This window comes from Podarcis filfolensis (genome assembly GCF_964270895.1).
Source record: "Podarcis filfolensis genome assembly, chromosome: 1".
Classification (NCBI taxonomy): Eukaryota; Metazoa; Chordata; class Lepidosauria; order Squamata; family Lacertidae; genus Podarcis; species Podarcis filfolensis.
The window spans coordinates 70,849,880-70,877,704 of NC_139604.1; the positions used below are offsets into that span (position 1 = coordinate 70,849,880).

Below are 27,825 nucleotides of genomic sequence, written 5' to 3' on the forward strand. Positions count from 1 at the left end.
TACCAATGGAACTGCCGATTCACCGTGCTAGAGAAGAAACGATTTATTTTTGTAAAAAAATTTAGTTTCTTCTCTTGTTAGATTCATGAAATGTTTAGGGGTAAACATACCCCCTGCGTCCCCCCAGAAAAAAAGCACTGCTTTAACCCTTTGACCAGAATTCTCTCCACCCACCCAATGCCATTCATGGGAGCTTTTTTCTCACTTGTGAGCATGGTGACCATTCCAATTGGGTCGGCGATGGATGTAAAAGGGTTAAAGCACACCCATGCCACAAACCAATTCAGTTTGTGGGTCCACACAAGCTCTGCGCTAACCAAAAATCAGATGTGCAAGGCTGAACTATGAGAGAAACCTTGTGCCTAGTTTTGCCCAGAGGCAATATACTTCTGAACACCAGACTCTGGGGATGAAGGATGAGGAAAGGACATCACCTTCATATTCTGTTTACATCTGGCACAGCACTGCTAGAAATACAATAGTGAAGAAGAAGTTGTGATCTGATTCAGAAAGCCAATTGTTATCTTCTGATATTCGCATGTGGTTATGGGCCCAGCCACAGGTACGTTTACTGGAAACTGCATAAATACAGGATTATACAACCCTGCAACTGAGTATCCTAGGATGCTTTCATCTGAAAACCTGGACATCCCTCACTACTACTCAACCAGTCTGCTACTGGAGGACTTTTACCTCCCTCATCCCCTACATGGAGAAATCAAATGTTTTCAACTGAGATTGGATATGTTTCTACAGCGTTTTGTCCCCCCCCCTAAAAAAAATGTTTAGAGGTACTCACATTTTGACTCAAGAAAATCACCATTTTATAGTTCAGTTTGGGAAAAATAAATACAGTACAGCGGTACCTCTGGTTAAGTACTTAATCATTCCGGAGGTCCGTTCTTAACCTAAAACTGTTCTTAACCTAAAGCACCACTTTAGCTAATGGGGCCTCCCGCTGCCGCCGTGCCGCCAGAGCACGATTTCTGTTCTCATCCTGAAGCAAAGTTCTTAACCCAAGGTACTATTTCTGGGTTAGCAGAGTCTGTAACCTGAAGCGTATGTAACCTGAAGCGTATGTAACCCAAGGTACCACTGTAAATGGACAGAAGTACAAAGATTCACAAAATGTTTAGAGGTATGTATCCCCTCAGAAAAAAAGCACTGTGTTTCTATGTCCACAATGAAGAAGAAAAAAATCACAGACATTTACATACACCTCTGGTGAAAGGTACCATTATATATTGCATGCGGTTAATAACAACAACACCTACTACTTTATCATTTTAAACAGGAAATTTTAGCTAGCTTGTGTTGCAATCTCCTGTTGACAGATCCCTTCTTTCATCTCTGGCTTTCTTGAAGATAATGTTCTACTTGATCCGTAATGCTTTTCATTGCTTGATTCGCCCTCCGCCTCTGTATTTTCTCCCTAATATCCTTTGAATGCATTCTTTCAAAATTCTTGTACTTTGTGCTTTGTTCTTCTTTTCCCTTTCTTTCAGATGCTCTAGCTACACAGAGAATGTGTGGCTGCTCTCCTAGGGTTTGCTTTAAAATCCACTGAAGGCAATGAAACTCTTCAAAGGCTTTCTCTCAGGCCCTTAATTATGTCCTTTTCCTGCAGGAAGAAGGCTGTGTATGAGCCTCCATGAGCTTACACCATTCCCCATGGCTATCACATCATGATCCACCTGCCTTCATAGCAAAAAGGCTCACTGACTTTCTGTCCAGCACAGGTTCTTCTGCTCATTGAGTGGTTTATGGCCAATCCATTCTTTACAGGAATTTGATGAGCAAGATACATAGTTCTTATCTCCTGTCCATGAAGGTTATTGCTGAAGTGGTTGGTTCAGTAGAATTGTGTGTGTGTTTAAATATAAATACATAAAAAGAAATATTTTGAGCACTGTTTTCCTTCCAGATGAAGGTAAATGGGTGGGTTGCCTTTGGGACATACAGTCGTACCTTGGTTTTCAAACATAATGTGTTCTGGAAGTCTGTACGACTTCTGAAATGTTCAGAAATCAAGGCACAGCTTCTGATTGGCTTCTGATTGCACAGGCGCACCAGAAACAATAGCGGAAGCCTCATCAGATGTTCGGCTTCCAAAAAATGTTCGAAAACTGGGATCCCAATGGTCATCTAGTCCAACCTCCTGCAATGCAGGAATATGCTGGCGGCCTGTACGGGAATCGAACCCGTGATCTTGGTGTCATCAGCACCACACTCTAACCAACTGAGCTAACTGCGCTTTGCTGCGGGAAGATTCTTATCTAAATGCACCCAACCCATTTTAATAATGAATGAATTCATGAATATAATCTGCAATATTTGCCCATATATTCAGAGAATCTACAAAATCTTCATTAGTAAACACTGTTTTATAATGAGAGATTCATCTAAGCATTGTTTTGTCCTATTAGTTTGAAGGTTTACAACTTTAAAAAGAGGACATAATCACTGCCCATTCTGTGCCTCCCATAATTTTAAGGCACATTATACTATTGTTGATAATTATTATGAGATTTTAATGAGTTTCTGGGAAGTTTCAAAGTTCAGTGATGGATTTTACAGTGCTTATCACTCATTTCACTCAGCTTTAAGATAAGAGATTCCAGGAATTAAAAAACGATGGTGCGGCTTAAAGCTTCAGGCTGTATATGGGCATTTTCTTTGTATTTGGAGCGAGAGGAGTGATTTTTTCCCTCACCATAACAAAGGAGTTAACCCCAGATTTGCTTCAGCAGAGATCCCTTTAGGCATTCAACCTCGTAGGGTTAATAATTGTGTGTGCTTGGAGGGCGGAAAGAGAAGGTCTGTGCCAGCTTGACCTGCTTAGTCTTCATACTGTGAAAAGCTTTACTAGCTGATTTCAGGTGATCAAGCCACTATTAAAGACTATTTATTTTCCCGGTCAGTTGGCAACAACGCTGAGCCCTAACTCAGTGAGTAGAGCATCTGTTCTCCAGGCAGAAGGTTCCAGGATTAATCTCAGGCATCTCCATATAGAGATGGGAGAGACTGTTGTCTAAAATCCTGGAGAACGACTGCCATTCAGTCTGCAGACAATACAGAGCTGGTTGAAGCAATGTTCCGACTCTACTTCCTATGTCTGTTTGGTCAACTGGCTTGTCACCTCTGTAACTTTTGCAACTGTTCTCTTGGAACCTTTATATGAATGAATAGGCCCTCTGTGAAGGAAACCCTTGTCAGACAAATATTAGCACAGTGTAAAGCTGTTAATGGGAGAGGGGGAGAAAACACTCCTAAGTTTTGTTGGAGCAGGAGACTTGCAGGGCTGTTATACAAGCCCTGTCTGGAACCGTTTAACATCAGATCAAAAGCTTTGATGTTCATACTGAACCACCTGAATAATTCAATGACATTTCAAACATAACTTGTTTAGCGATTCCTTCCAAGACAAGCTTATCCACTTTCCGAAATGGCTGGATTAGAGGCTTTCCTTTTCTATCCTTAATTTCATACTTCTAATTACATAATAGTGTGAAAGCTGCCTGAAATATATGAGTGAAACAGCGGCACATGTTGTACGCAATTAAAGCAATGCTGCTTGGATACATCTGTCTGGTTGGGTTTCGTTCATCTAAGCAAATATGCACATGATTAATATTTAGGAGTAACAATAACTTATCATTGTCATCAAAGATCCCATTTTGCATGGGTTGTTCTTTTTTTTGTTTTTTTTACATAATGCAGGAAACTGAGAAAAATGCATTTGTGCTGAAGTCAGTTGCCATTCAGTTGTTTGAGAGTATTAATCGCAACATAAAGACATGAATAGGCAAACAGACACTGTTTGCTTCAAAGCCGGCTGTGTGCTTTATTTTCCTTTTCTTACTGCTCTTTTAGATATACACTAGCTATATTGATTAATGAAGCAGCAGCACCCCCTATGGAATCGTTCTCTAGCAATGCACCCCAGATATGATCAATACCCAAATAAGCATTACAAAAGACTTTGTATTTTCTTCCCAGGTAGAAGATGCACATTAATATGTGGCATCATTTCAGCATCTTCTAAAGATACTAAAGTTCTGGAAGTGCCCCCCTTCCCTCCCCAAAAGTACCTGCAGTTCTCCCCCCCTTTTTTTGCTTGATTGAAACCAATTCTAAAATTTCCTACCATCAATTTAGATTGCATTTAGCTGTCAAACTGTATTTCTCTGATGAATTTCTAACCCACCTTTCAAGGCACATCGCCCCTTATGGGGTGGTTCACAAAAATAAATTTGAAATGAATAAATAAAACTTGAGAAGCATAATAAATACAACAACCTACCGTTCATAATCATTTTATTAAAACCAGCAGCTGCTAAACGTTCAAGCACAGCTTGAAATCATCACTGGAATAAAAACATCTTCAATGGTCTCTTAAAATCTGGCAATGATGAGATTGTACGTACATACCTAGGGAGGGTATTCCAAAGATATGGGGCCACCACTCAAAAGTCCCTATCTCTGGTAGACACTAATCTTAAAGTTATTACCGGGAGGTCTGAGAGCAAGGCATCAGATACTGATCCTAAGCTCAGATGAGTTTGCATGAGGATAACTTCATCCCTATGATATAATGAACATGGAAGATACTTGAAAGTCCCTGTCCCCTCCCAAATTGCATATTGCTTCTGCCCTACCTCTTACCCATCTCTTTCTCTCTTACCCCTTCCCCCACCCAGTTACTAATTATTAAGGCTGAAATACTATGCCTGGGAACAAGCCTCAGTGAATCAATATTATTTCCAGGTGAATCTGCATACTGTTGCCCTGGTGCAAGAACTGATGAAAGCTTAAATGCTTGGCTTTGTCCCCAGGAAGGCTTTTTACATCAGGGTGTTCTCTTTTGTTTTGTTTTTTTGACTGTTTATTGTTTGGCTATTTTGGGACCAGAGGCTCCCTCAGATGACCAAGAAACCAAATGATAGAAAACTGGCTGTCTGGGGTGGGCCAGACTCAAGAGGTTGCATTCAAGCATTTCAGCTTGCCCATTGGAACCATCTTCCCTCTTCTTCCCCCATGCATTGTTCAAGGGGGTTCTCCTGACCTTCCAGAGCAAATTTGGGTAGGGTGGGAGGCTTATTGTGGGGGGAGACTCACTACACTAGCGGGAATTGCTGTGCCAGCTTCCATTACCACAGCGATTTAGTTGAATGCCACCCAGGGAATGGAATGGTTGCCCACAATCTAACAATCAGAAATAATATTCCCTGTCTTTTGAGAGAGTTTGACATGGCCAGGGGAAGGATTTCAGTGACCAGTGCTGTTCTTATCTTAGCCTGTCACATGCCTGCAATAAAGCTGTCTTTGAATCAGGTGTTGCTGACCTATATTGCAATGTTCACATCTAACTTTAGCAAAGGCTGCCAACAAGAGGCGATAATTCACAAACCCTTTGCACTGGTTAGCAGTCCTGCAGAAGACACTGGGAATATGTTTTCTAAAGGGACACTGAGTTGCCCATTTAGCAAAGAAAAGTAATAATTATGATATTAAAAAGCTCCCTAACAGCTGCATTGTTTTGTTTATATTTTTCCTCTTTTCTTCTTCTTTCATTCACCAAGACGCATGGACGATTTGTCAGTTTTGCTTTATCAGTGTTCCAGTCTTAAATTCAGTTTGCCCTGTATCTACATCAGTCTGTAATTTTTTTAAAAAGTATGCATGAAAAATTTTGTGCATTTTCACTGCTCTTCTCCCAATATACACATTTTTACGCAATTTCCTCCCAGTCTTTGTATTTTAGGAAGCTATTTAACTTAGTATAATGTATTTTTGATTATGTTCTTTTCACTGACATGCATTTTTGTGTGCACTTTTCCTAAGATGCGTGTTTTTGTATACATTTTTTGTTAGAGAACTTTATTGCAAATGTGGAGAAGTACACATTTCAAAGGATAGCAATGTTTCTGCTCTCATGTTGACTTTTGGAAGTATGAATTAATGAGGTTCGTATTAAAATGCAAACAGAACAAATTCTGCCCCCACTCCCATTGCTATGTGAGACTACTATTTTAAATCCTCTCTGCAGGTTTATGTGAGTCACCACATTTATTACAACATTCACTGTTTCTTTAAGTCTTTTGAAACAAAATGACTGTTTAGTAATTGTACTTTATTGTCTCTACCTGCGCCAGGGAAGTTATTGGGACATAAATGTGTTATTGAGTGAGGAGGATAAAATAACACTACATAAAGTGCTAAGTGTTCCTGGCCTCATAGGAGGAAGCAAGGCAAACCCATAGACTGTGGTTTGTCCCAGATGCCAGTTTGCTCCACAGACAAAATTGTGTACTTGACAGTAATTCATCATGAGGGATAACTTGGACCAGACGTGCTCGAGAAAATAAAGCGTACAGTCACACACAGAAAATGTCTCCGGTTGGTTAGCTTCAGGGGAGGGGGGACTGGAAACAGCATCCTTATCCTCCCCACCCATCCACAGGCCTATTTTGATGGATGTGTGGAATGATCCACCTCTGTTTTCTGGAGGTTTGAAGGAGCAAGACAGGCCTATTTGAAAGCAGTGGCGTAGCGTGGGGGGTGCAGGGGGGGCCAGCCACACCGGGCGCAACATCTGGGGGTTAGGGTTAGGGGGCGCAAATCCACGGGTTAGGGGGCGCAAATCCACGGGTTAGGGGGCGCAAATCCACGGGTTAGGGGGCGCAAATTACTTGCCTTGCCCCGGGTGCTGACAACCCACGCTACGCCACTGTTTGAAAGCCCTTTGTGATCAGTCAACATGTCTCCTCTAAACCCTGTTTTCAGATGTTTTTTAAGGAGCAGTGTGAAACTGCTTGCATTTGGATGAAAACACTTAGGATTCCTCCCTGTGAATGGGAACCTTGATTGTGCAAAGTTGCCTTTCATGCAGAGGATTCTAAATAACTCCACTCACACTTTTTTAAGAAGCCCCCTTCAAAACTTCCTGCTTGAGGGTGGTTCGTCACATGCTCCTTGTCCTGGGAGTTTAAGAAGCCCATGTGGATGCTGGAAAGAAAAGTGTATCTACTAAGAACGTAAGCATTTATGAAGTTGACCATAGCATGGTTGCAGACACAGCAACCACCTATTAGTGGGACAGCAACACTGTCAGCTAATGTTCTCCTTTACAGCATTAGAATCTTGACAGCATTTAACAATCCTGTGATGTTGGATATGATCTACAGTGAAGTATCAAATATGAACGGGCAAGAACAGTGAAATATTAATGTAGATTTAAGATGGTATGTCTGTTACATGGTGCAACTGAAAACAAATACTGTACCTATCTTATCTAACCCAGTGGTTTCCAAACTTTTTGGGGTTACTATCTGCTTGGTTCCATAAACTTATCCACAGTGCCCCCTACCCTACCCTATGAAAAATAATAATTCAGAATAGCAGTTTGCACAACCCACTAAGGAAGGTAGCATAATACAATTCAAAACAGTAACATTTAATTGCACATTTACTCAAAATCCAATTAAAGCTATTTACAGTAGTACCTTGGTCCTCAAATGCCTTGGTTCTCAAACGCCGAAAACCCAGAAGTAAGTGTTTTAGTTTTTGAACATTTTTTTGGAAGCCAAATGTCTGGTGTGGCTATCGGCTATTGTTTCCGGAGCACCTGCACCAATCAGAAGCTGTTTCTTGGTTTTCAAACATTTCGGAAGTCAAATGGAACCCAGTTCAGCTACTTACTGACTGATTGATTGTGTAACTGTGGAAATGGATAAAAGCCCCCCATCTGAACAATGACTATCATCAGTGCAGGTAAGAATTTTTTTTTTTATCATCTACAATACTGTCTTATTTATTTTATAGTAGAGTACATTGATTATTGCTTTCATTTTATGGATAAATGGTCTTGTTGGATAGTAACATTCATGTTAAATTGCTGTTTTAGGGGTTGTTTTTAAAAGTCTGGAATGGATTAATCTGTTTTGCATTACAGTGGTACCTCGGTTTAAAATTTAATCCATTCCAGAAGTCCGTTCTTAAACCAAAGCCATTCTTAAATCAAGGCGCGCTTTCCCTAATGAGGCCTCCCACCACTGGTGCCCTTCCACCGTTCGGCTTATGTTTGTAGACCGAGGTAAAGTTTGCTAACCGGAACACTACGTCCGGTTTTGCGGAGTTCATATACCAAATAGTTCATTAACAGGGCTATTTTTAAACTGAGGTACCACTGTACTTTCTATGGGAAAGCGCACCTTGGTTTTGGTATGCTTTGGTTTTGGAACAGACTTCCGGAACGGATTAAGTTTGAGAACCAAGGTACCACTGTAGTTTAATTAATTCAAGAAAATTGATGAACTTGATCCAGTGATAGTTATTTACACCTCTAGAGCCCCCTACTGCCCTTCCCCAGTAATCCTCCGCAGGACAGTACTTTGGGAACCATTGATCTAATCCATGATGCATTGAACCTTTATTAACAAATACATGCTTGAACACACACCCAAAATTCAGTCGATACTGAAAGTGGGACAGCACAAATAGAACCTGCTGAAATTCACTGTAGAAGTTTTCGCATGGAATTCTTCCTGCCGACTTTTGCAGGCAACCAGTATTAAGTACCTGAATTGGCAAATTGGATGAGTGACCTCCCTGCTAACAAAGTGTTGGGCTACGTCACTACTCCACAGTTTATTTAGCTTTAAGCAGTGTGATTTGACTTTGACATACTTCTTAGGCGAAGCATATGCAGGGCAATGGTATCCATGGAAACTAAAATGATTTTTAAAAATGATTCAGGTTCTATCTGTTGCCTGCACTCTGGTATCAACCCTTTTATACTGTACTTCCCACAGGTTTCTATCCAGAAACCAACCAAGGCATCCACCATCCCTAATGATTTTCTGTCCCCTGCTGATGCAAACACTCCTTCTCATGGAGTACAATAATGGCCAGGCTAATTGAGCGACTCTGACACACTATCCTACTTCAGACTTGTCCAATGTAATTGCAGATCAAAACTCCGCAAAGTATTTCTCTTTGATTTAGTAGATTAAAAAAATGAGGCTCCTTTGGACTGAGGGTTTATTCTTTGTGTGGTGGGAAACCCTATATCCAAAGGCCCATCATCAGACAATATATTGCAGCCTACTATATCTCTGATTTTTTTTAAATTTTCTCTATATCTCACCCAGTAAGAGTAATGAGCCAGACTAGTTCCTGTATGAGATTAAGTTTCTTCCATAGAAAATGCTCCTTTTAATGTACCCTGTTTATTCCTGTAAGCTTCCCAGAGTACTCCTGTAGAGGGTGGCTTATAAACCGTATAGAGTAAATTAACGAAGAAATAAAATCAACAGTGCTAAGGCACAGATTAGTTTATGAGTCCACCAAAGTGAGAATGCACTCAAGTCCCTGGTTCTGTTTTGTGGGAATTCTAGGCTGTGAGGAGATGTCTCCAATTTGGCCTGGCTCTGCACAAATGAAAACACGCCTCAGAGCTCTCCACAATTGCAGGAGATAGATGGGTATAGGCATATGATATTAAATTGCACAAATTGCAGGCCCCTCATGAGACGAAAAGAAGCAGCAAGCCTTCACATTGCATTTAGGGGTAAAGTTAAGCGACACAATGCAGTGTATGGAGGTAGAATTAAGTTAAGCAGTGGCATGAGATATCAGGAGACATTAGTCAAAATTCTGAAATGAGTGAAGCTTCTCATCATGTTAGTTATTTTATCTCATATACTACTACCCCATCATCCCTGAAGGCACAGGTTCCCTTGGGAGTATTCTGTCAAGGACTGCAGGCAGGCAGGTAGCAGGTGAGGCCAAAGCCAGTGATGGGTGGGGTCAGATTAAAAAGTGGGTGAAGCTCCCATTTTCCATCTCCCTCCCTCCGCAACACACTTCTATCTCTTTCTGTAACCACCTTTCTTCTCTCCCTGCCATTTCCTTTCTGACATTTTTTCAGGGAACGATTAATTCCTAACTGCAGTGCTCTCATCATCACCTAGATTTTCAGACTTCTGACTAGATTTTTAATGGTTGAAAGACATATAGGTCACATTCCCTGTGCTGCATTGGGCCGCTGTTCCTTCTTGTCATGTTATCTGAAACCATCTCCCCCACCAAAATTTTCCTCTAGAATTCTGATGGCTCATATCTTCTGTATATGTGAGCATTCTCCAGATATGAGGTGAATAAAGTATATTCAGCACCAGTATTTGACAACGAAATATTTTGCTGGAGCATTCCAGCATTCCACCAAGAGCTGAAATATAACAGCGGTCCATTACTAAAAGAGACATTTCACATGCAGCTGCTAACTTCTGACAATATGTGACAACTGACATATATAGTTGTAGCTAGCATTTGATTGGATCTGACAGCTGACATGCAGTAGCAGTCAGTATTTGACAGCATCAGACATGCAGCAGCCAGTACTTACTGATATTTGAAAAGTGACATGCAGTTGCCGTCAGCGTTTGATATAGTATCTGACGTGCACAGTTGCCATTTTGCAGTATCGGATAGCTGACATGCAGGAGAGGTCAACGTTTTACAGTTATCCCACATCTGAGCGGCTGTCAAATTTAGTAATATTCATATTTACTGGTAGATGTGGTCTTTCTTCTGGATTCTTGGGTGTAAGCTATGGCTGAGAGAATATTTCATGAGCTTTGCCTGAGACACCAGCTGCACCCTTCTCGGAGAAGAGTCCCCTTGGAACTCTGTGCATGCTATAGCAACCTCCTGACTTGTGCTTTTTCTGGTGCCATGCTTGAAGACATCATGAAAAGCTTCCATTGGTTCAGAAGGTAACAGGCAGGTTGGCTGCTCATGTTGGAGTTTCACTGAAAACTAATTTGTTAGTGAGACAGTTTTAAAATGCTGTTTTTTTAAAAAATATATATTCAAGGACTTATACGGCCCAGGTTCAGATTAACTAAGAGACAATCTTATTTTGTCTCTCTCTCTCCCCCCCTGTCCATTGAGGTCCACTATTGAGCAGAACTAGAAAAGGGGAAGCCCTGGACGAGGAAAACAATAAAGAAATCTGTCAATTTATTTGAAGGGGAGGGTGTTTTTCACAAAGCAGGTTTCTTGACAGCTTGACTTGCTTTTTAGAGAGTTGCTGCCAGCTTCTTTTTATGAACCATCTTATTATTATTATTTATTAAATTTATATACCGCCGTTCATCCAAAGATTGGTTTACAACATATAAACACAAAGTACATAACATCATCATCATCATCATCATCATCATCATCATAAATTTCTCCCTGCATATAATGTAATACCCACGCAATAGAACCATGTATATTTACTAGGTGACCTGGGACGTGGGTGGCGCTGTGGTCTGAACCACTGAGCCTCTTGGGCTTGCCGATCGAAAGGTCGGTGGTTTGAATCCCCGTGACAGAGTGAGCTCCTGTTACTTTGCCCCAGTTCCTGTCAACCTAGCAGTTTGAAAGCATGCCAGTGCAGGTAGATAAATAGGTACTGCTGCAGTGGGAAGGTCAGTTGTGTTTCTGTGCGCTCTGGTTTCCGTCATGGTGTTCTGTTGCTCCAGAAGCGGTTTAGGCATGCTGGCCACATGACCTGGAAAGCTGTCTGTGGACAAACGCCGGCTCCCTCAGCCTGAAAAGCGAGATGAGCGTCACAACCCCATAGTCGCCTTTGACTGGACTTTACCATCCAGGGGTCCTTTACTAGGTGACCTGATCCAGATTATTCCTAAACTGCCGGGAGCAATGTCACCAAGGTCCAGAAAATGATGTTATTGCAACACTGCTAAAATGTGAACATGAGGTAACTAATACTTGAGAGCACCGCTGGCCTAACACTTCATTCCAATGTGCCTCATCCCAAGCACCCTAGGAAGAAGATATTGGGATCAAGCTTAACAAAAAAATAAAATTAAAAAAAATTATATGGGCACAGACCTAGTAAGGACTCATAATAAAGCTTCACATTTCAATATTTTAGTTGAGAGGCTGATGGATTTTAAAGTGTAACTAGTTGTTCATTTTGTGACTGGTATCCTCTAAGCATCACTTAATCAAAGATCAATACCTCATTAAATGACAGAAGAATAATGAAAGGAAGAACCTTTAATGAACTGTTCCATCTGGCATCCAGACAGTAAAGTCTGGACTGAGTCCATCACCAGAAACAAAGGAATAACATGTCACCCAAATGATTGCTTGCTTGTTCACAAACATGCTTATCAGAGATTAACCATGCTGTATTAGACATGTCTGCTACAATGTTAGTCCCTTTTACCTCAATGGGACTTGCTCACAGGTGAATGTGTACAGGATTATAAACCTTATAGCACAATCCTAGGCAAGGGTACTCAAAAGTAGGGAAGGACTAATCTCATTTTCTTTCAGAATCTCTTTTTTTCGTAATGTTTTCTGCAAATTGGTTATATTCATGTTAGATAATCTAGAGACGTGTGGTCAGGTTATTCAGAAATAAATTCAGCTAAATTTGAAGGATTTACTTCTAAGAATGAGCACCCAGAATGGTAGTCCTACAGTGCATGTCTTAGGCATGTCTGCTTGGAAGTAAATTCAATGGCAGTGCCATTCAATGGATAGCATTGCAGTCACCTTGAAAATAAAATTAAAAAGCTAGAATGTTTTCTTCTATACTATCTATTTTAAATTGTATGTTCTGCTAAGTAATTAAAAAGCCAGTTCACAAATTTAAATGTATTTATATTTCAGCTTTTCTTGTTTCACACAAATATGACTTGATACAATTGTCATCTTCTACGGTTCAAGCAGCCATTCCTATATGAGAGTGACGATATGCAAAGGTAAAGAGGACTCTGCTCCTTTTTAAAATTTGTCATCTAGAAGAAGGGATTTGAGCAGTGCTACTTCTCATGTCACTTAACAGTACAGTGGTATCTCGGGTTAAGAACTCAATTCGTTCTGGAGGTCCGTTCTTAACCTGAAACTGTTCTTAACCTGAGGTACCACTTTAGCTAATGGGGCCTCCTGTTGCTGCCACACGATTTCTGTTCTCATCCTGAAGCAAAATTCTTAACCCGAGGTACTATTTCTGGGTTAGCGGAATCTGTAACCTGAAGCGTCTGTAACCCGAGGTACCACTGTACTAATATCCAAAAACATTTGTTTTTGGAAAGCCATGTGTTTGTTGCTCACAACTCCCGGGTGTGTGGGTGTGTGTAGCTGTATGAGTGTGCTGCTTGAAGCTAAAACAACAAAGAGCCTTTAAGGCGCCACAAGACTCTTTGCTGTTTTCACATTTTGTATACCTGTGATGTCTGGGAAATGGATGAATGTTTGAAGGAGAGTGAATTGAATATGGGAAATGAAAGAACATCAAAACGGTTAAAAACAGAGAGGCAGAGAGGAAAAGCATGAAGATTAAGTTGACACCAAAAGAGAAAGTGTATATGTGACGCATAAGGAGCTGTAATTGCACCATGATTTTTGCATGAAAAGGGGTGGTGGTGGAGGAAGGTAGATTAGAGTCTTCTGCTACATCTCTGAGTGGTTGATAGTAGATCAGTGAGCAAGGTTATCTTACTTCTAACCGTTTAACACTAGAAACAAGAAGTATGTATGTGTGTTTCTCCTAAATAAAGATGGGAAGGGAATGGATTTGTGTGAGGGAAAAATATTTGTGAGCCCTGTTCCAATAGTGAAAACCAATTTTCTGAACTGAAGATCTGTTCAGAGGCATCTTGACCAGTAATTCTAAGCCCGTATATCCACCTCCAAGCCACTGCTTTGCATCTAGTTCTAGTAGGTAGGGATTTAAATATTATAGAAAAAGAACAAACAACTTTCATCCAATGTAAACATATAAAAATGCAGTCAAAATACATGTCACTGAGCTCAATGAATTTTACACCCAAGGAAGACTGCATGTCAGAGATATACCTTAGCCCAGGTTAGGCAAGCTAGTGGACTCCAACTCACATCAGACAAGGCCAGCATGTCCAAGAGTCAGGGATGACGGGCATCTGAAGGGCACTCGCATGCCTGTACCTGTCTCAGCCAGTTGAGAGTATATATATCTGCCAAACAACAAGAACACACTATGTTGAAATAAAACAAATGCTGCTCAAATGGGGTAAGAAAAAGGAAGGTTAACAACTTATCATTCTAAAAGGAAGAAAGCCAGATCAGGATAGCCATGGAAACAAAAAAGGGAACTCCTCTGTCATGAATTTAAAAAAATAATCCTAAAATAGAGGGGGAAAGTTTTCACATTTTTCAAAGACCCAGTTTTGAAGGTTCCATGTGGAAAATGTGCATTGGATATACTCTGCTGATGTGGAACTATGGAAAGCAGGAAATAGTCCTAGGGAATCATTCGCTCCTATTTTGACTCAGCACTTGCAAACCCATGCCGAATTCCAAAAATACCAAGCATAATTTAAAAAGTAATGATGTCTCAAGAGAAACACTGGGTTTGCACTTTCTGTTTCTTTAAATGGTAACTATGAGGTAAATTGTAATGTGCATGTGTGTGTGTGTGTGTGTGTGTGTAGTTACAGCTGGAATTTCAGTAGTTATTGTCTAGGAGCCTGATGATAGATTAAAACGGCAAAAAAAAAAAATGGATTTGTGATAAATGCGTTTATGCAGCTTCTATGGGATGATAGATAATGCCTTAAGGCACAATTCATCTGGAAAAGGCTGTAGAAAGATATGAATATTTGTTGCAAAAGTATAAAATTTGAATTTTAAACGAATATATTTGCAGCAATCTGGCTAGGGAGGATTGTCTCTGGGCTAAACAAAATGATTGTTAAATGCATTTCTGCATTTTCATTGTGTGTGTTTTTTTTAAATAGTTGCATGAGGCCCTGATCCAAATTGATCCTGCTGCAAGGGGAAAGGGGATTCAAGCCTTCTCCCTGATGCAAATTGCAGCTTCCATCCCAGATCAAATAACAGCTTCCTAAAGGGGGATGCTTGCCAGGACTGTGGTACAAGGAAATGTGTCAGATTCAACCCAAGAGTCCCACTAGTGGAAGCTCATGCAAGTACCGTATTTTTCGCTGTATAAGATGCACCTGACCATAAGACGCACCTAGTTTTTAGAGGAGGAAAACAAGGAAAAAATTATTCTGAATGAAACAGTGGATGTATGATTTTTGTGGTTCATGCTGTGGCCACAGACATGCTATGTGATTTGAGGGTGAGTTTGGAGTAGCCCAATGGAAAAATCCTGAGGAGCCATGTGGATCCGGGCTTTGTAACCAGGTTTTTGCGCCATTGCAGCCCCACGGAACAGTGGATGCATGATTTTTTTGGGTGTAGGCTGTAGCCATGGACATGCTGTGTGATCTGATGGTGAATTTGGGGTGACCCAGTGCAAAAATCCTGAGGATCCATGTGGATCTGTGCTTTGTAACCACGTTTTTGTGCCATTGGGGCCCCACGAAACAGTGGATGCGTGATTTATTTTTGTGCAGGCTGTAGCCATGGACATGCTATGTGATCTGATGGTGAATTTGGGGTGACCCAATGCAAAAATCCTGAGGATCCATGTGCTTTTACCTCTCCCCTCCCAGGCAGCCTCCTTTATCTCTAGAGTCCCTTATCTCCCTCCCGATCCCTTGCCAATCAGCTGCTCAGCGGCTTTGTTTCAACACCCCCTTCCCTCTTGTTTGCCTTAGTGTCTTTTCCTTAGCATAGCAGTTCTTTGTTCCTCCTTTTCTTCTAATTTCTCTCCTTATTGCTTTAATCTTCCTGTCTCCTCTCCTTGCAAGTTCGCTGTCTTTACCTCCCCCCCTCCCGGGCAGCCTCCTTTATCGCTAGAGTCCCTTATCTCCCCTCCCTATCGCTTGCTGATCATTTATGGCCTTCTAAACCGGGGGTATTGTTTTCACTGGTTATTGCAATACACATTTTTGAGTTTTTATTTTGTAAACCACCCTGTGATCTACAGAAGAAGGGATGCATAGAAATTTAATTATTATTATTATTAATAATAATATAGTACCTACAGGAAGTGTCATGAGTATCAGTTGCTGAAGAGTAACCATGAGAGAGGTCTACTGCCCTCCTGCTTGCTGGCTTACCACAGTCATCTGGTACGACTAGAGAAGCCTTTTACCTGCATACACTAAAGTCCTGGTTCTGAATGTGCAATGTGTCTGAGTGCCTGCAAGAAGGAAATGATGGGTTTGCATATCCTTACTTTATACCAGGCTTCCTCAACCTTGGCCCTCCAGATGTTTTTGGCCTACAACTCCCATGATCCCTAGCTAGCAGGATCAGTGGTCAGGGATGATGGGAATTGTAGTTTCAAAACATCTGGAGGGCTGAGGTTGAGGAAGCCTGCTTTATACCTATAAATGGCTCTAATACCTAAAGGTAAAGGTACCCCTGCCCGTACGGGCCAGTCGTGTCCGACTCTAGGGTTGTGCGCCCATCTCACTTAAGAGGCCGGGGGCCAGTGCTGTCCGGAGACACTTCCGGGTCACGTGGCCAGCGTGACGAAGCTGCTCTGGCGAGCCAGCACCAGCGCAGCACACGGAAACGCCGTTTACCTTCCCGCTATAAAGCGGTACCTATTTATCTACTTGCACTTAGGGGTGCTTTTGAACTGCTAGGTGGGCAGGAGCTGGGACTGAAAGACGGGAGCTCACCCCGCCGCGGGGATTCGAACCGCCGACCATGCGATCGGCAAGTCCTAGGCACTGAGGTTTTACCCACAGCGCCACCCGCGTCCCTTTCAATACCTAATCTAGTTTTAAATTTAAAATACAGTGGCCTTGTGAGTTTCAGAATCTTGTGTTTGAAATCGCTCCCTCGTCTAATGCAATTTGTCACCTCTTGTTGTGATACAGGACTTTAAAAAACCCAGATTCATGTTCTATTCTGCCCTGAAATTAAGGAAAGAAAAAAATAGCCTGTGGTGACCTCATAGTCTAAGTTAGCTATGCACCAATTATGCGCATCAGCTGGCTATTTAGCCTGTTCTCCAAAGTAAATCCCGGAGTGTAAATATACTAATTGCCGATGCTTTGAATGGAGAGCTGTCACCTGGACTCTCAGTTCTATTTAAAGAAAGTCAATGTAGCAGATGAGCACAGCGCTACTGAACCCAATTAATTTCCTACAATATATGTCTTTTGACTAGTTTACAGTTCATGTTTAATGGGCAATCAACTATTTATTACTGCTTCACTTCAATAGTCAGCCTTGAATAGAACTTCTGGTAGCTGTATCTCCAGCTAGCTGGACCAGGGAGGTGATTAATGGCTCATTAGGAGATAGGGAGAGGGAGAGAGAGAGAGAGAGAGAGAGAGAATGGTCCCTGAATGCCCCAAGGTTGCAGTGGCAAAGCCATTCCTTAAGAAATATTCCCTGGATTCAGAAAATTTTAATAACTACCTGTTCATGAATGTCCCCTTCTGGGGCACAGTCCTTGAATAGGTGCTTAATAACCAGCTGCAGGCTCTTTCCCCTCTCAGCAGCAGAGGAACACGTTTCCAGTAACCTGCTTCTGTGAGGACAATGGGTGTTGTATTCTGCACCAGTTGCAACTTCTAGATCAGATACAAGGGCATCTCCATATAAAGCCCATTACAATAATCAAATCTTGAAGTTACCAATGCTTTGGGGGAAGACCGGAAATAGGGTATGACGTCAGTGACCCACTCCCACACAAACACTGTTACTTCTTGGCAATTTCCAGTCCCCGCCCCCCTCCCGATTTTCAGGGAATATGTATGCATGTTTATGTTACTGAACTGTCCTACATTTTAAAATTGGACCACATTTAGTTATAGGAACAGTTATGTAAGTCTCGGCTGAATTATGTCAGGTAACTTCATAAAAAAAAGGTGACAATGGCTCCCCTGTTGTAGTGGAATAATGATGAAAATAGAGCCTGCAATAGGTTATTGTGTTCAGCGAATGTATAAAATTGACTTAGGAGAGAACTTGAATGGATTTTTCAATACATCCTTGCTGGGTTGAATTCATGTACGCTAAATTAACTGTGAACTACACCTTTTAATGGCTTCGTGCTTCTCTGGATAAGTGTTAGCTGAGTGGGCCCAAGCATGGGAGCTGTTAAAAAACCCACTTTCGTTATTCCCCCCCCCCCAAGTTTACCTTACTCTTGTGTAAAACCAAATAATTCAGCAGGCCACACACTTGGACTGAATGCCAAAGAAAATTTATTTGAGCAGTCTATATGCTATCAGTTCCCTCAGCGAAACAACCTTAAAAATCAAAGAGATTCCTAAATAGTTACCAAAAAATGCAGTCGAGACATAAATGCTTGAGACAGTATTGAGAAAGGGATTAAATGCTTTGGTTGCTAGGAAACATAGCAGGATAGCTTTTAAAGTCCTCGGCTCCATTGAACAATCAACTTTATCTTCAATTTATATATTTTTGTTTATTGTTCTTTAAGAAAGTGCAGTGTTCAGAGATCTTGTTTGTGAAGCTCTACATAAAGTCCGTACTTACAGCTCATAGCCAGTGTTTGAAACTGACCTAGAGCAAGATGCTCCCATTTATTCTCCCTCTGCCTTGGGGATAAAAGAGCAAGTATGAAAGTGGGCAGAAGCAGTTGTTCCTTCTCCTTGCTCCACTCACTCATTCACCCAGTTACTCACTCTCACTCTCTCGGCTAGAGGGAGATCACAGGTATAAAGGCAGAAATTGCAAGAGAAGCACCAGCGAGGTTAGGGTCTCTGGTCGTCAGATGTGCTGTGGACCCTCTTCTGAGGTGCATTGCACATATTAATATTGTGCAGCATGAAGCAACTGGGTACATAAAAACTGACTTCTCTTGGACCCATAAGTATTACTCAGAGCTTTACTAACCAGAACTTCTTCAAAAACAGGTACAAAACAATCAGTGATACACCCAGAAAGTTGTATAATTCACATGCATATTCAAGCATAGGTTCATCTTCATATATATATATAAAACACTTAATTACGGTCAGCGTAAAAATCAAATCTTTGTCTCTCCCATAGCTTGCATTAACCTGCATCCAGCCTAAGGCTATACAGCTCCTGGAGAGCCATGATCACATCCTTTTGTTCTCTGTGGTGTCCAGGGAAAGACTAACTTGCAACTCCCTTCAAGATGGAGATTTGCAATTGAATACCTTAATCACATGATCTAAGGTTAAACACTCACACGAAGGCTAGCAGAGAACACCAACAGTTAATTGTCAACTCAGAAGCTTAGAGAGTGCTCTTTCTAGCTTAGTATACTCAAATGGAATTTTCCAAAGTTAAACCTTTTACAACCCGCATACAGGCATTCTTCGTTTCAGTGTGCAATTAAACAATTATACTTAACAAGGTGTGGGCCTTGGCAGGAACCCAACTCTGTCAACCTCTGACACCAGCTCCAATACCTTGAAATAAAATTATAGCATCATGCAGCAATCACTCTTTTTACAAAAAGAGACTTGCGCCTTGAAATGCATATCTATGCAACAAACCAATAGTCATTTGGTGTAGAACCAGTGATTTCTCCAAAAGATCAGACTTTTGCAGTAAGGAAAGTGATGTGAAAATGTACTGGAAAGTGTGGGCATTTACACTTGCATTTACAAAACATCACCCAACCTTTCCTTAAAAGAAATCAGAATGAAGGCTCATTAAATAGCCAGTGTTGTCTAATCTCCCTGCAAGCAAATCAGGATGAAGGATCAATAAACAGGTCAAGTGGAAGTGCCCCAGGTCTTTTAGAGAGTGATTGTTTCTAAATAAGCTCTGCTTTTTACAGAAAGATAAATCATTGCCAGGTTGTTTTAAACTGAAAGGCATTTTCAATCTGCACAGTACATCTGTTTAAAAGAACTATCTTATCAAGTATCATCAGGAAACTTGCAGCAAATAAATACACAGTAGGCCTTAGCAGTTAATGTCATATTTGTCACAGAATAGGCTGCTTACGTGTGCTGAAATAATTTTGGGAAAGTGTTTATTTTTAAAAGACCAGGGATAGTGTTAACAAGAAAAGCTGTTTAGAAGCACTTCTCAAAAGAATGTTTTCACTCCAAAACATTAAAGAGCAGAAAGGGGTTGAGGTGGAATAGTTTAAAATAGAAGCACTGGTTTAAAAAGAGTGACTTTTGTTTTGCTTTCATCACATCCTGGTAATTATGATATTTCTTTTTATATTTTATAAATAATTGGCTGCAAGATTCATTTTCTACAAAATGACCCAAACACCATTGTCACTTTATTTATTTACTTCATTTATGAATTGCTTCCCATAAAACAGCCCGAAACAATGTAATTGTCAGATGACAGATTTGGCAGATTTGGCCTTGTTCAGGCATTATGCCTTGATGCTTACAATCACATGTGGAACAGAACCTGCGATGGCCTCATCCCTGTTGCCACACCCTGTTGCCAGGCCCCTACATGTTTTTTGGGGTGGGTGGAGTCTGAAGAGAGCAGTATGCTTTATGTGCATAGGCTTCCTGTGCCATTTAGAGAGTTCTAAACCATATGGAGATCCCTAGACATGTGAAGCATTGATCCCTTTCTGGGACTTTCCACCTCAACACATGGATGGAGGGGAGGAGGCCTGGCAGAGGGCTTTGGCTCAGCCCGTGACTGAAGTCTTCCTTTCCTCCACATGCAGCTGTAATCACACAATTATATAACAAGGCACAACACATGAAGAGATCTGGCCTAGAGTCCTTCTGCGGTGGAATAATCACTGAAGAATCATAGAATTGTAGAGTTGGAAGGGGCCATGATGGTCATGTAGTCCAGCCCCCTACAATGCAGGAATCAAACCCACGACCCTGGAGATTAAGAGTCTTGTGCTCTACTGGCTGAGCTACCTGTCTGTCGACAACAAAATGGATATAACCATTTATATGGGCATGCCTTTTAAACGTTTTGTGAGAGGGGGGAGGGGCGTTATTGGTTTGCTTTTGTTCATGTTTATATGATGAATTTTGCGATTTTTATCTTGTCTTTTTATGTTGTGAACCACCCTGAGATATCCAGACGGAGGGCAGTATACAGATTTTATCAATAATACTGATAATAGTTTTGCCGCATCATTTTATAAGTATGAATGTAGAAGTATTTGCAGTTATGCAAATACAGTTATATGTATTTTAATATGTATTTGTTCTTGCACTGGTTACTTTAGGAACCTGGAGGGTATATGACTATAATACGTTTATTATAGTAAAGTGAAAATTGTCCATACTTTTAGTGGCAACAATAAAAAGATAATAAGCCTCTCATGGTTATCAAGGAACAAGTTGGAAATTGGGGGTGAGGATCTGAGTGGATAACTTCAATAGTAGTTTCTGATAGTTCAGTTGGTAGAGTATGAGACTCTTAATCTCAGGGTTGTGGGTTTGAGCCCCACATTGGGCAAAAAAATCCTGCATTGAAGGCGGTTGGATTTGATGACCCTCATGATTCTACTACTAAGATTGTAAAAAAAAAAAAAAAAAATCCATCTCTAGAGCTTCCAGCCAATGGGAGCCAGTCATGTGCCACCCAGATGACTAGCTTTCTATTAGGGTATCCTGGGATGAAGGGAAGTGCCTCCCTTTCATAGAATCATAGCACTGTAGAGTTTGAAGGGGCCCCAAGGATTATCTAGTCCAAGCCCTTTCAATAGAGGAATCTTTTGCCCAATGTAGGGCTCTGTACAGTGGTACCTCAGGTTAAGTACTTAATTCGTTCCGGAGGTCCATTCTTAACCTGAAACTGTTCTTAACCTGAAGCACCACTTTAGCTAATGGGGCCTCCTGCTGCTGCCGCGCCGCCGGAGCACGATTTCTGTTCTCATCCTAAAGCAAAGTTCCCCCAAAGGGTGGCCAACTCTGTGTGGCATTCATTGACCTAAAGGCAGCATTCGATAGTATCTCCAGGAGCATCCTCTGGGAAAAACTCACCCGCTGGGGCATCGACAGAAGGCTTCTCTGGCTAATAATCAAACTCCATGAGAACTCAGCGGCTAGAGTGAGACTCACCCCGGAGGGCGATCTCACCAATTCAATTCCCATTAACAGAGGTGTCCGACAGGGTTGTATATTGGCTCCATTCCTGTTTAATTTGTTCATAAGCGACATGAGGACTCCCCTAATAGAGGCTCAAGAAAGGATTCATGCACCCCGCCTAGCACTTTATCGCTGCCCTTTGTTACTATATGCGGATGACGCTGTCATCCTTTCTTTTTCTAGAGTAGGTCTTATGAGGGCCTTAAAAATTTTTGGATCATATTGTAATGCAAATTCCCTTACAATCAATTATGAGAAATCTAAAATTCTAATTTTCTCAAAGAGCCGGAAACTCCATAATTGGAGAATTGATGGGAGAGTCATCGAACAAGTCTATAGATTCCAATACTTGGGAGTTTGGTTACAACATAACCTTAGATGGAAGGCCCATGTAGCCTATGTTACAAATAGAGCCAAAGCTATCTCCTTGGCGATCTTGCGATTTTTCTTCACCGATGGGGCCCTTCATATCCCATCGGCGTTGAAAGTCTTCAAGGCCAAGGTGATCCCGACAATTGCTTATGCCATCTCAATTTGGGGGACTTTTGTCAACTTATCCCACCTAGAGGTTATTCAAAATCAGTTTTTAAGAGGGATATTGAAACTGCCCAACTGTGTAAGTAATACAGCGCTACGCATGGAACTTAATATTGTATCCCTGGAAAACGCTCTGTGGAAGCACATACTTTGTCACTGGTTATCTCTATGGCACAATCTCCCAAACTTGTACTTGATACAATGCATGTGGAGAGATGATTTCCAGAGCCCATGGGTAAAAAATTTACAACTGAAAATTACGGCAATGGGAATCTCCCCATCCAAATTACTAGAGCAGGATATAGTTCCAGCCAAAAGAACAGTAACCTGTAAACTAGAGGAGATGGACTTGCAGCAGAAAATGGTCTTGGGCAATGGTACCTGCTCACCTCTAAACCTTGGTTTATTACCCCTCTTAAGGCTCCCAAACTATTTGAATTCCTTAACTTCTTCGGCTCATAGATATGCTTTTGTAAAGGCAAGATTCAACACCTTCCCATCGAACGTGCTGAGAAATAGATTCTCCAATGGACAGATATCGCTCTTATGTGATTGTAATTGTGGGGCACCGGAATCGTTGCATCACATAATTTTTGATTGTGCATTTCATTCATCGGCCAGGAGCAAGTTTCTTGCTCAGTATCTAAAGGGAATTGCCGATGATACAAATGAAGCCAAACTGAGATATCTACTAAATGATGATGACCCCTTAAGATCACTCATGGTTGCCAGATTCTTGATCAGCGTTCTATCCCTAAAGAAGAGAAACGGACTCCTGTGCGGCTCGGATAATCCCTCTAAACTATGATCTATGTTTTAGGATGTAATTAGGTGATATCACCATTGATGTCTTCTACTAATTTATGAGTAGAGGGCGATGTTTATGTTACAAATTTAGTGTAATGTATGATGTTGGTCTTTTGTTTTATTTTGCTTTGGTTCTTGTCTGTTTTTTGTAAGTTTTGGCGGTTTTAAAATTGGAGTTTTAAGTACATTATGTTGGTATGGGAAACTGTTGTGTGATGGGCCAATGGCCGTAATAAAGTTCAATACAAAAAAAGCAAAGTTCTTAACCTGAAGCACTATTTCTGGGTTAGCGGAGTCTATAACCTGAATTGTCCGTAACCTGAAGCGTATGTAACCCACCACTGTAGTTTCTTCCACTGTCAAACTGCTCTTACCATCAAAAGTTCTCCCTGATGTTTAGTCAGAATCACCTTTCTTCTGACTTGAACCCATTGGTTTGGGTCCTACTTGAAGGAAACAAGTTTGCTTCATCTTCCACGTGACAGCCCTGTTATATCACCCTTCAGTCCTTCCTTTTCCAAGCTAAACATACCCAGTTTCTTCAACTGTTCCTTATAAGTCTTGGTATCCAGATCCTTGGTCACCCTCCTCTGCGCACATTCCAACTTGTCATACTGCTTATTAAATAGAGGCGCTCAGAACCGGACACAGTACTCTAGGTGGGGTCTGATCAAGGCAGAATAGGTTGGCACGGTTACTTCCCTTGATCTGGATGCTGTACTTCTGTTGAATTGGGACCGTTGCTTCCTATGCCTCCAGGGAACACGAAAAGCTGCAGTTCAGCCGTGTCCCAGAATTGCGAAGGTAGTTATGCAATGAAAAGAGATTGCTCTCGGGTGGGGGCGGGAGGAAGCAGGTTAAAAGCTTCCTGTGAGAAGGCAGGATGTGGGAAATGTCTCTTTCTGATTTTGTATTCATATTGGTGCACACTGAAAAAAATGGAGGCAATGGCATTTTGTAGCTGGCCAGACACTGGACACAATTTAAAAGCTAGCACATCATTGGCTTGCCAGTTCTATCAGGCAGGAGAAAGAGGAAATAAATGGACAAAAGCTGCTCCTTCTTTAAAATAAATGTCTGTGATATTGCTGGAGAATTTTATGTATCCGCTGTGGCTTGCAGGGTGCAGAAGAAGCACTCGCTGCAACACCACTCAAGGAGTTTTCATGAAAGCAAAACCCTGTAAAACCAAGTGAAGCAAGAATGCGTACCTTTCTAATCCGAGAGCTGCTTCAAGTTGCACTACTTAAACTATGCCTCTGGCGCCATCCATTTTTATTTGTATGGAAGCTGCTCTTCCACCGAGAGTACATCAAAGGCTAGCCCAAATAATCCGCAAAAGGATTTAATTATGAAGTCAGGCTCTAACCAAAACCAGACTCTGAGCAGTGCCATAGATTTCAGAGGGAGACCTCCGCACACACTTAAATCTCTCCCATTGCAACCAGCAGATTTAAGTCTTCTTGCTTTTCACTAGATCATGCCCTAGATTTTACCTCTGAGTTATTTATGCTAAGAATTCCAATGTATTCTTTCCCAAACACGACTGTGTGTGTTGTGCGGTGTGATATAAATTTGGGCACAAATGATGAGCCTTCTGTCGAAAGAAAAAACCCCACACATCTTAATATGTAAGTGCTGAGCACTTGATCTGTGGCCATCTTCAAAGGCCACGTAATAGAGACAGCAATAGTGAATATCAGTGCTTTTTTATTTTTATTTTTTACTCTTGCAGCTAAATTGCATATTCCTTTTGTGATGAAGGGTTAGGACCAAGCAACAGTTTTGTGGGGTTGGGATGGGGGAAAGCAATGAAACAACAGCCTGGAGTAATGTTTGAATGTGAGAACGATTAACCCAGACACAGATGAGGCTGCCACAAAATACATTTGTTAGCTGTTGTCTGTTTTGAAAGAGGAACAACAGTTCAAATCCAATAGTTATTTATTTATTTATTCATGGGTTTCCACAAAAAAGCCTCAAAGCGATTTACAAATCTATAGTTCACACAAATAAACAAATGCATTTTAAAAATAAAATGAAACTTGTTTTTTTAAAAAAACAAAAGTACCCCTCTCACAATCCTATAACAAGGACGGATTCTTTGTTCCTCTACTAGAAAACGAACACCAGAAGAACGTCAGAAATCAAACTGGAGTGTGATTCCAACTGGCCACTCTCTGCTGTGAATGATGCTAGGTTGTCTGGATTCATGCACTATAGCTCTGGCCTCAAGGTCCAGATTAGTCAGAAAACAAGAGACCCCCATCAAACAGGGTCTCTCATGCCAAAAACAATATCTTTTCATAGTCTCTTTTAGCATAATGTATGAAATGCAGAGCATTGTATGCAAAACAACCACAATTATCCTATGCAGAGCAGGAAAAGCAATTCTGGAAGAAGGGAAACAACCAAAAAGGTAAACAGGGAAACTCCTTTTCATCCTTTCTGGACATTAAATAAAACTTATGGGGGAAAATGAATTGAAATTTTCACTTCACTGCATCCAATATTACCTTTTCTTCTCTCTGTTGTCTTTAATAAGGGCAAGATTTCATCCTTGGTTGCAGACTCAGGAAGTTAAAAACATTGAACCTTACAGATTGCATTTTGCTGGGAGCACTTGTCTGTCACCGTCTCATTTACAGTCTGTTGAAACAAGGAAGACAAAGGTTGTTACATGGCTGTATCTGTTTTATAGGCTTTCTTTCTAATTATGCCTTTCCTCCTTTGTCGCTTGCTTTGTGGAAAGCAAAATCTGCCCTTCTTTTCCTTGGAGAGGTCTTGCTGCCAATAATATATACACAGATATCTTCTCAAGTTAGGAGACCTCTAACTCTGCGGGCATTATTAGAAATCCAACAGAGAGGCAAAAAGAAAAAAAGTAAAGAAAAAAAGTAGCTGTGTATTTCTTTCAGGGGGAATTTCTCCTCACCGCTCTCCCCACACCCCCTGTTCTTCAGATATCTGAGTTTTGACTCCTCTTTTCAAGTGTCATTTCCTGAAGAGATAAAAAGACTAGAGCAAGACTGCAGGGATGGACATTTATGATGGTGTAAGAAGCCTTGCAGAAGGTAGGATATTTTGTATATTGCGCAAAAGCCCTTCTTATGCATGCCACTAACAGAGCCTCTTTGTATTTGGATAGGTTGTAATGGAAGCAGGCATTTCTTCAGATATTTGGGGCCAAAGATATTTGGTAACCCAAGCATAGAAAGAACTTTTAAGCACTCTGCCTTGCTTGGGAGTAAGGCCCTCTTGGTGTGCTGGCTCCAGAAGACTAGGGATGCTTGTGCAAGAACTTGTGGGAACTCAGGCAGCCCCGTGAGATCACGGAAGAACATCCCAGAACCAGTGTGCCAAGAGGGCTTTGATTCCCAAGCAAGGCAGAGAACTCTAAAGCTTTTTATGTGCCCTGAAAACCCAGTGCAAAAAGAGCTTTTAAGCTCTATGGTTTGCTTACACTTAATTTGCAGACCTTCAGCCAGCCAACCCTCAGTGGAATATGGTTGAAATTGCGTGAGTTAAATGGACATAAGATGCGGATGATCTGCATTAAAAAGGCAAACACCATGTTGTACTATATTTCTGAAGCATAATTTTATAAGCATATTGGTGCACATGCCCACTTGACCGCTTCAAGCTGCAGAACTGCCACTGTTACAGCTGCCACATCACACTCATTCTGCATTTATAAGAAATAGATATTTTAGTGTGGCAGCACCTACACCTTTGAACTCCCTGCCTGTTGATCTCAGGCAGGTTCCTTCACTGTACCCTTTTTGCTGCCTGCTTAAAAAAAACCACATTTTTGTTTAGACAAGTCTGCCCAAATATGTAAAACTTCCCACAGCCCTTAAATTTATTGAAAGGTTGTAAAGGTCCTGAAAATTTGTACCAACATGCTACAGAATTTCAAAAGCTGCTTATATTGTTTGCTTGAATAAATTAAAATATCTGAGGGAAGAGTGCAGTGTTTTGTGAATAAAGACTGTGCTAACAGACTATGCTGTGAGTGTCAGTTCCACACCACTTGAGCTGTGGGGCTACTTGAGCTGTGAATTAGAACCTGAATATGGATGCTTCTCTGAATGAAAAAAGAGACTAAAAATTCTTAAAATGACTTATTTATGGATGCATATTCCCATACTTGAAGACATGTTACTATGGAAACTCTGTTTTAGAAGCTTAGAGATTATTGTTTTGATTTAAATTGGAGTGCAATATCCAGCTTCTTTAATATAGCTGCCTCTCCCAGTCCCTTAGTGTATTCTGTGGTAAATTGTAGAACTGCAATGATCACTCTGAGTGTCTTAATTTCTGTAGAAGCTCCTTCTATGATTCAGCATATTGATCTGGAAAAGGTACACAACAGGATCCACAGAAAGCAGGTATCTGTTAAATTTAAGGGTCCTTCCTTCCCAGAAAGGGGGAGGGACCCTACTTCTCTTTAAACACCTGAGCATCTGAGGCCTTCCCAACAGAAACTCTTCAGGTTAAGTATGAC

At 41.2% G+C, this 27,825-nt stretch overlaps 1 protein-coding gene across 1 annotated transcript in view; it reads right to left on the reverse strand.

Annotated features, from left to right (window-relative positions):
* Nucleotides 1-27,825, reverse strand: part of SYT9 (synaptotagmin 9) — a 136,060-nt gene that overhangs the window by 103,411 nt on the left and 4,824 nt on the right. Inside the window, exons 2-3 of the mRNA XM_083598856.1 lie at nt 25,835-25,967; nt 13,924-14,021 (exon numbers count right to left, since the gene is read on the reverse strand). Of these exons, the coding sequence (XP_083454982.1) occupies nt 13,924-13,941 (18 nt within the window). The 5' untranslated portion in view covers nt 13,942-14,021; nt 25,835-25,967. The remainder of the gene's footprint in view (nt 1-13,923; nt 14,022-25,834; nt 25,968-27,825) is intronic.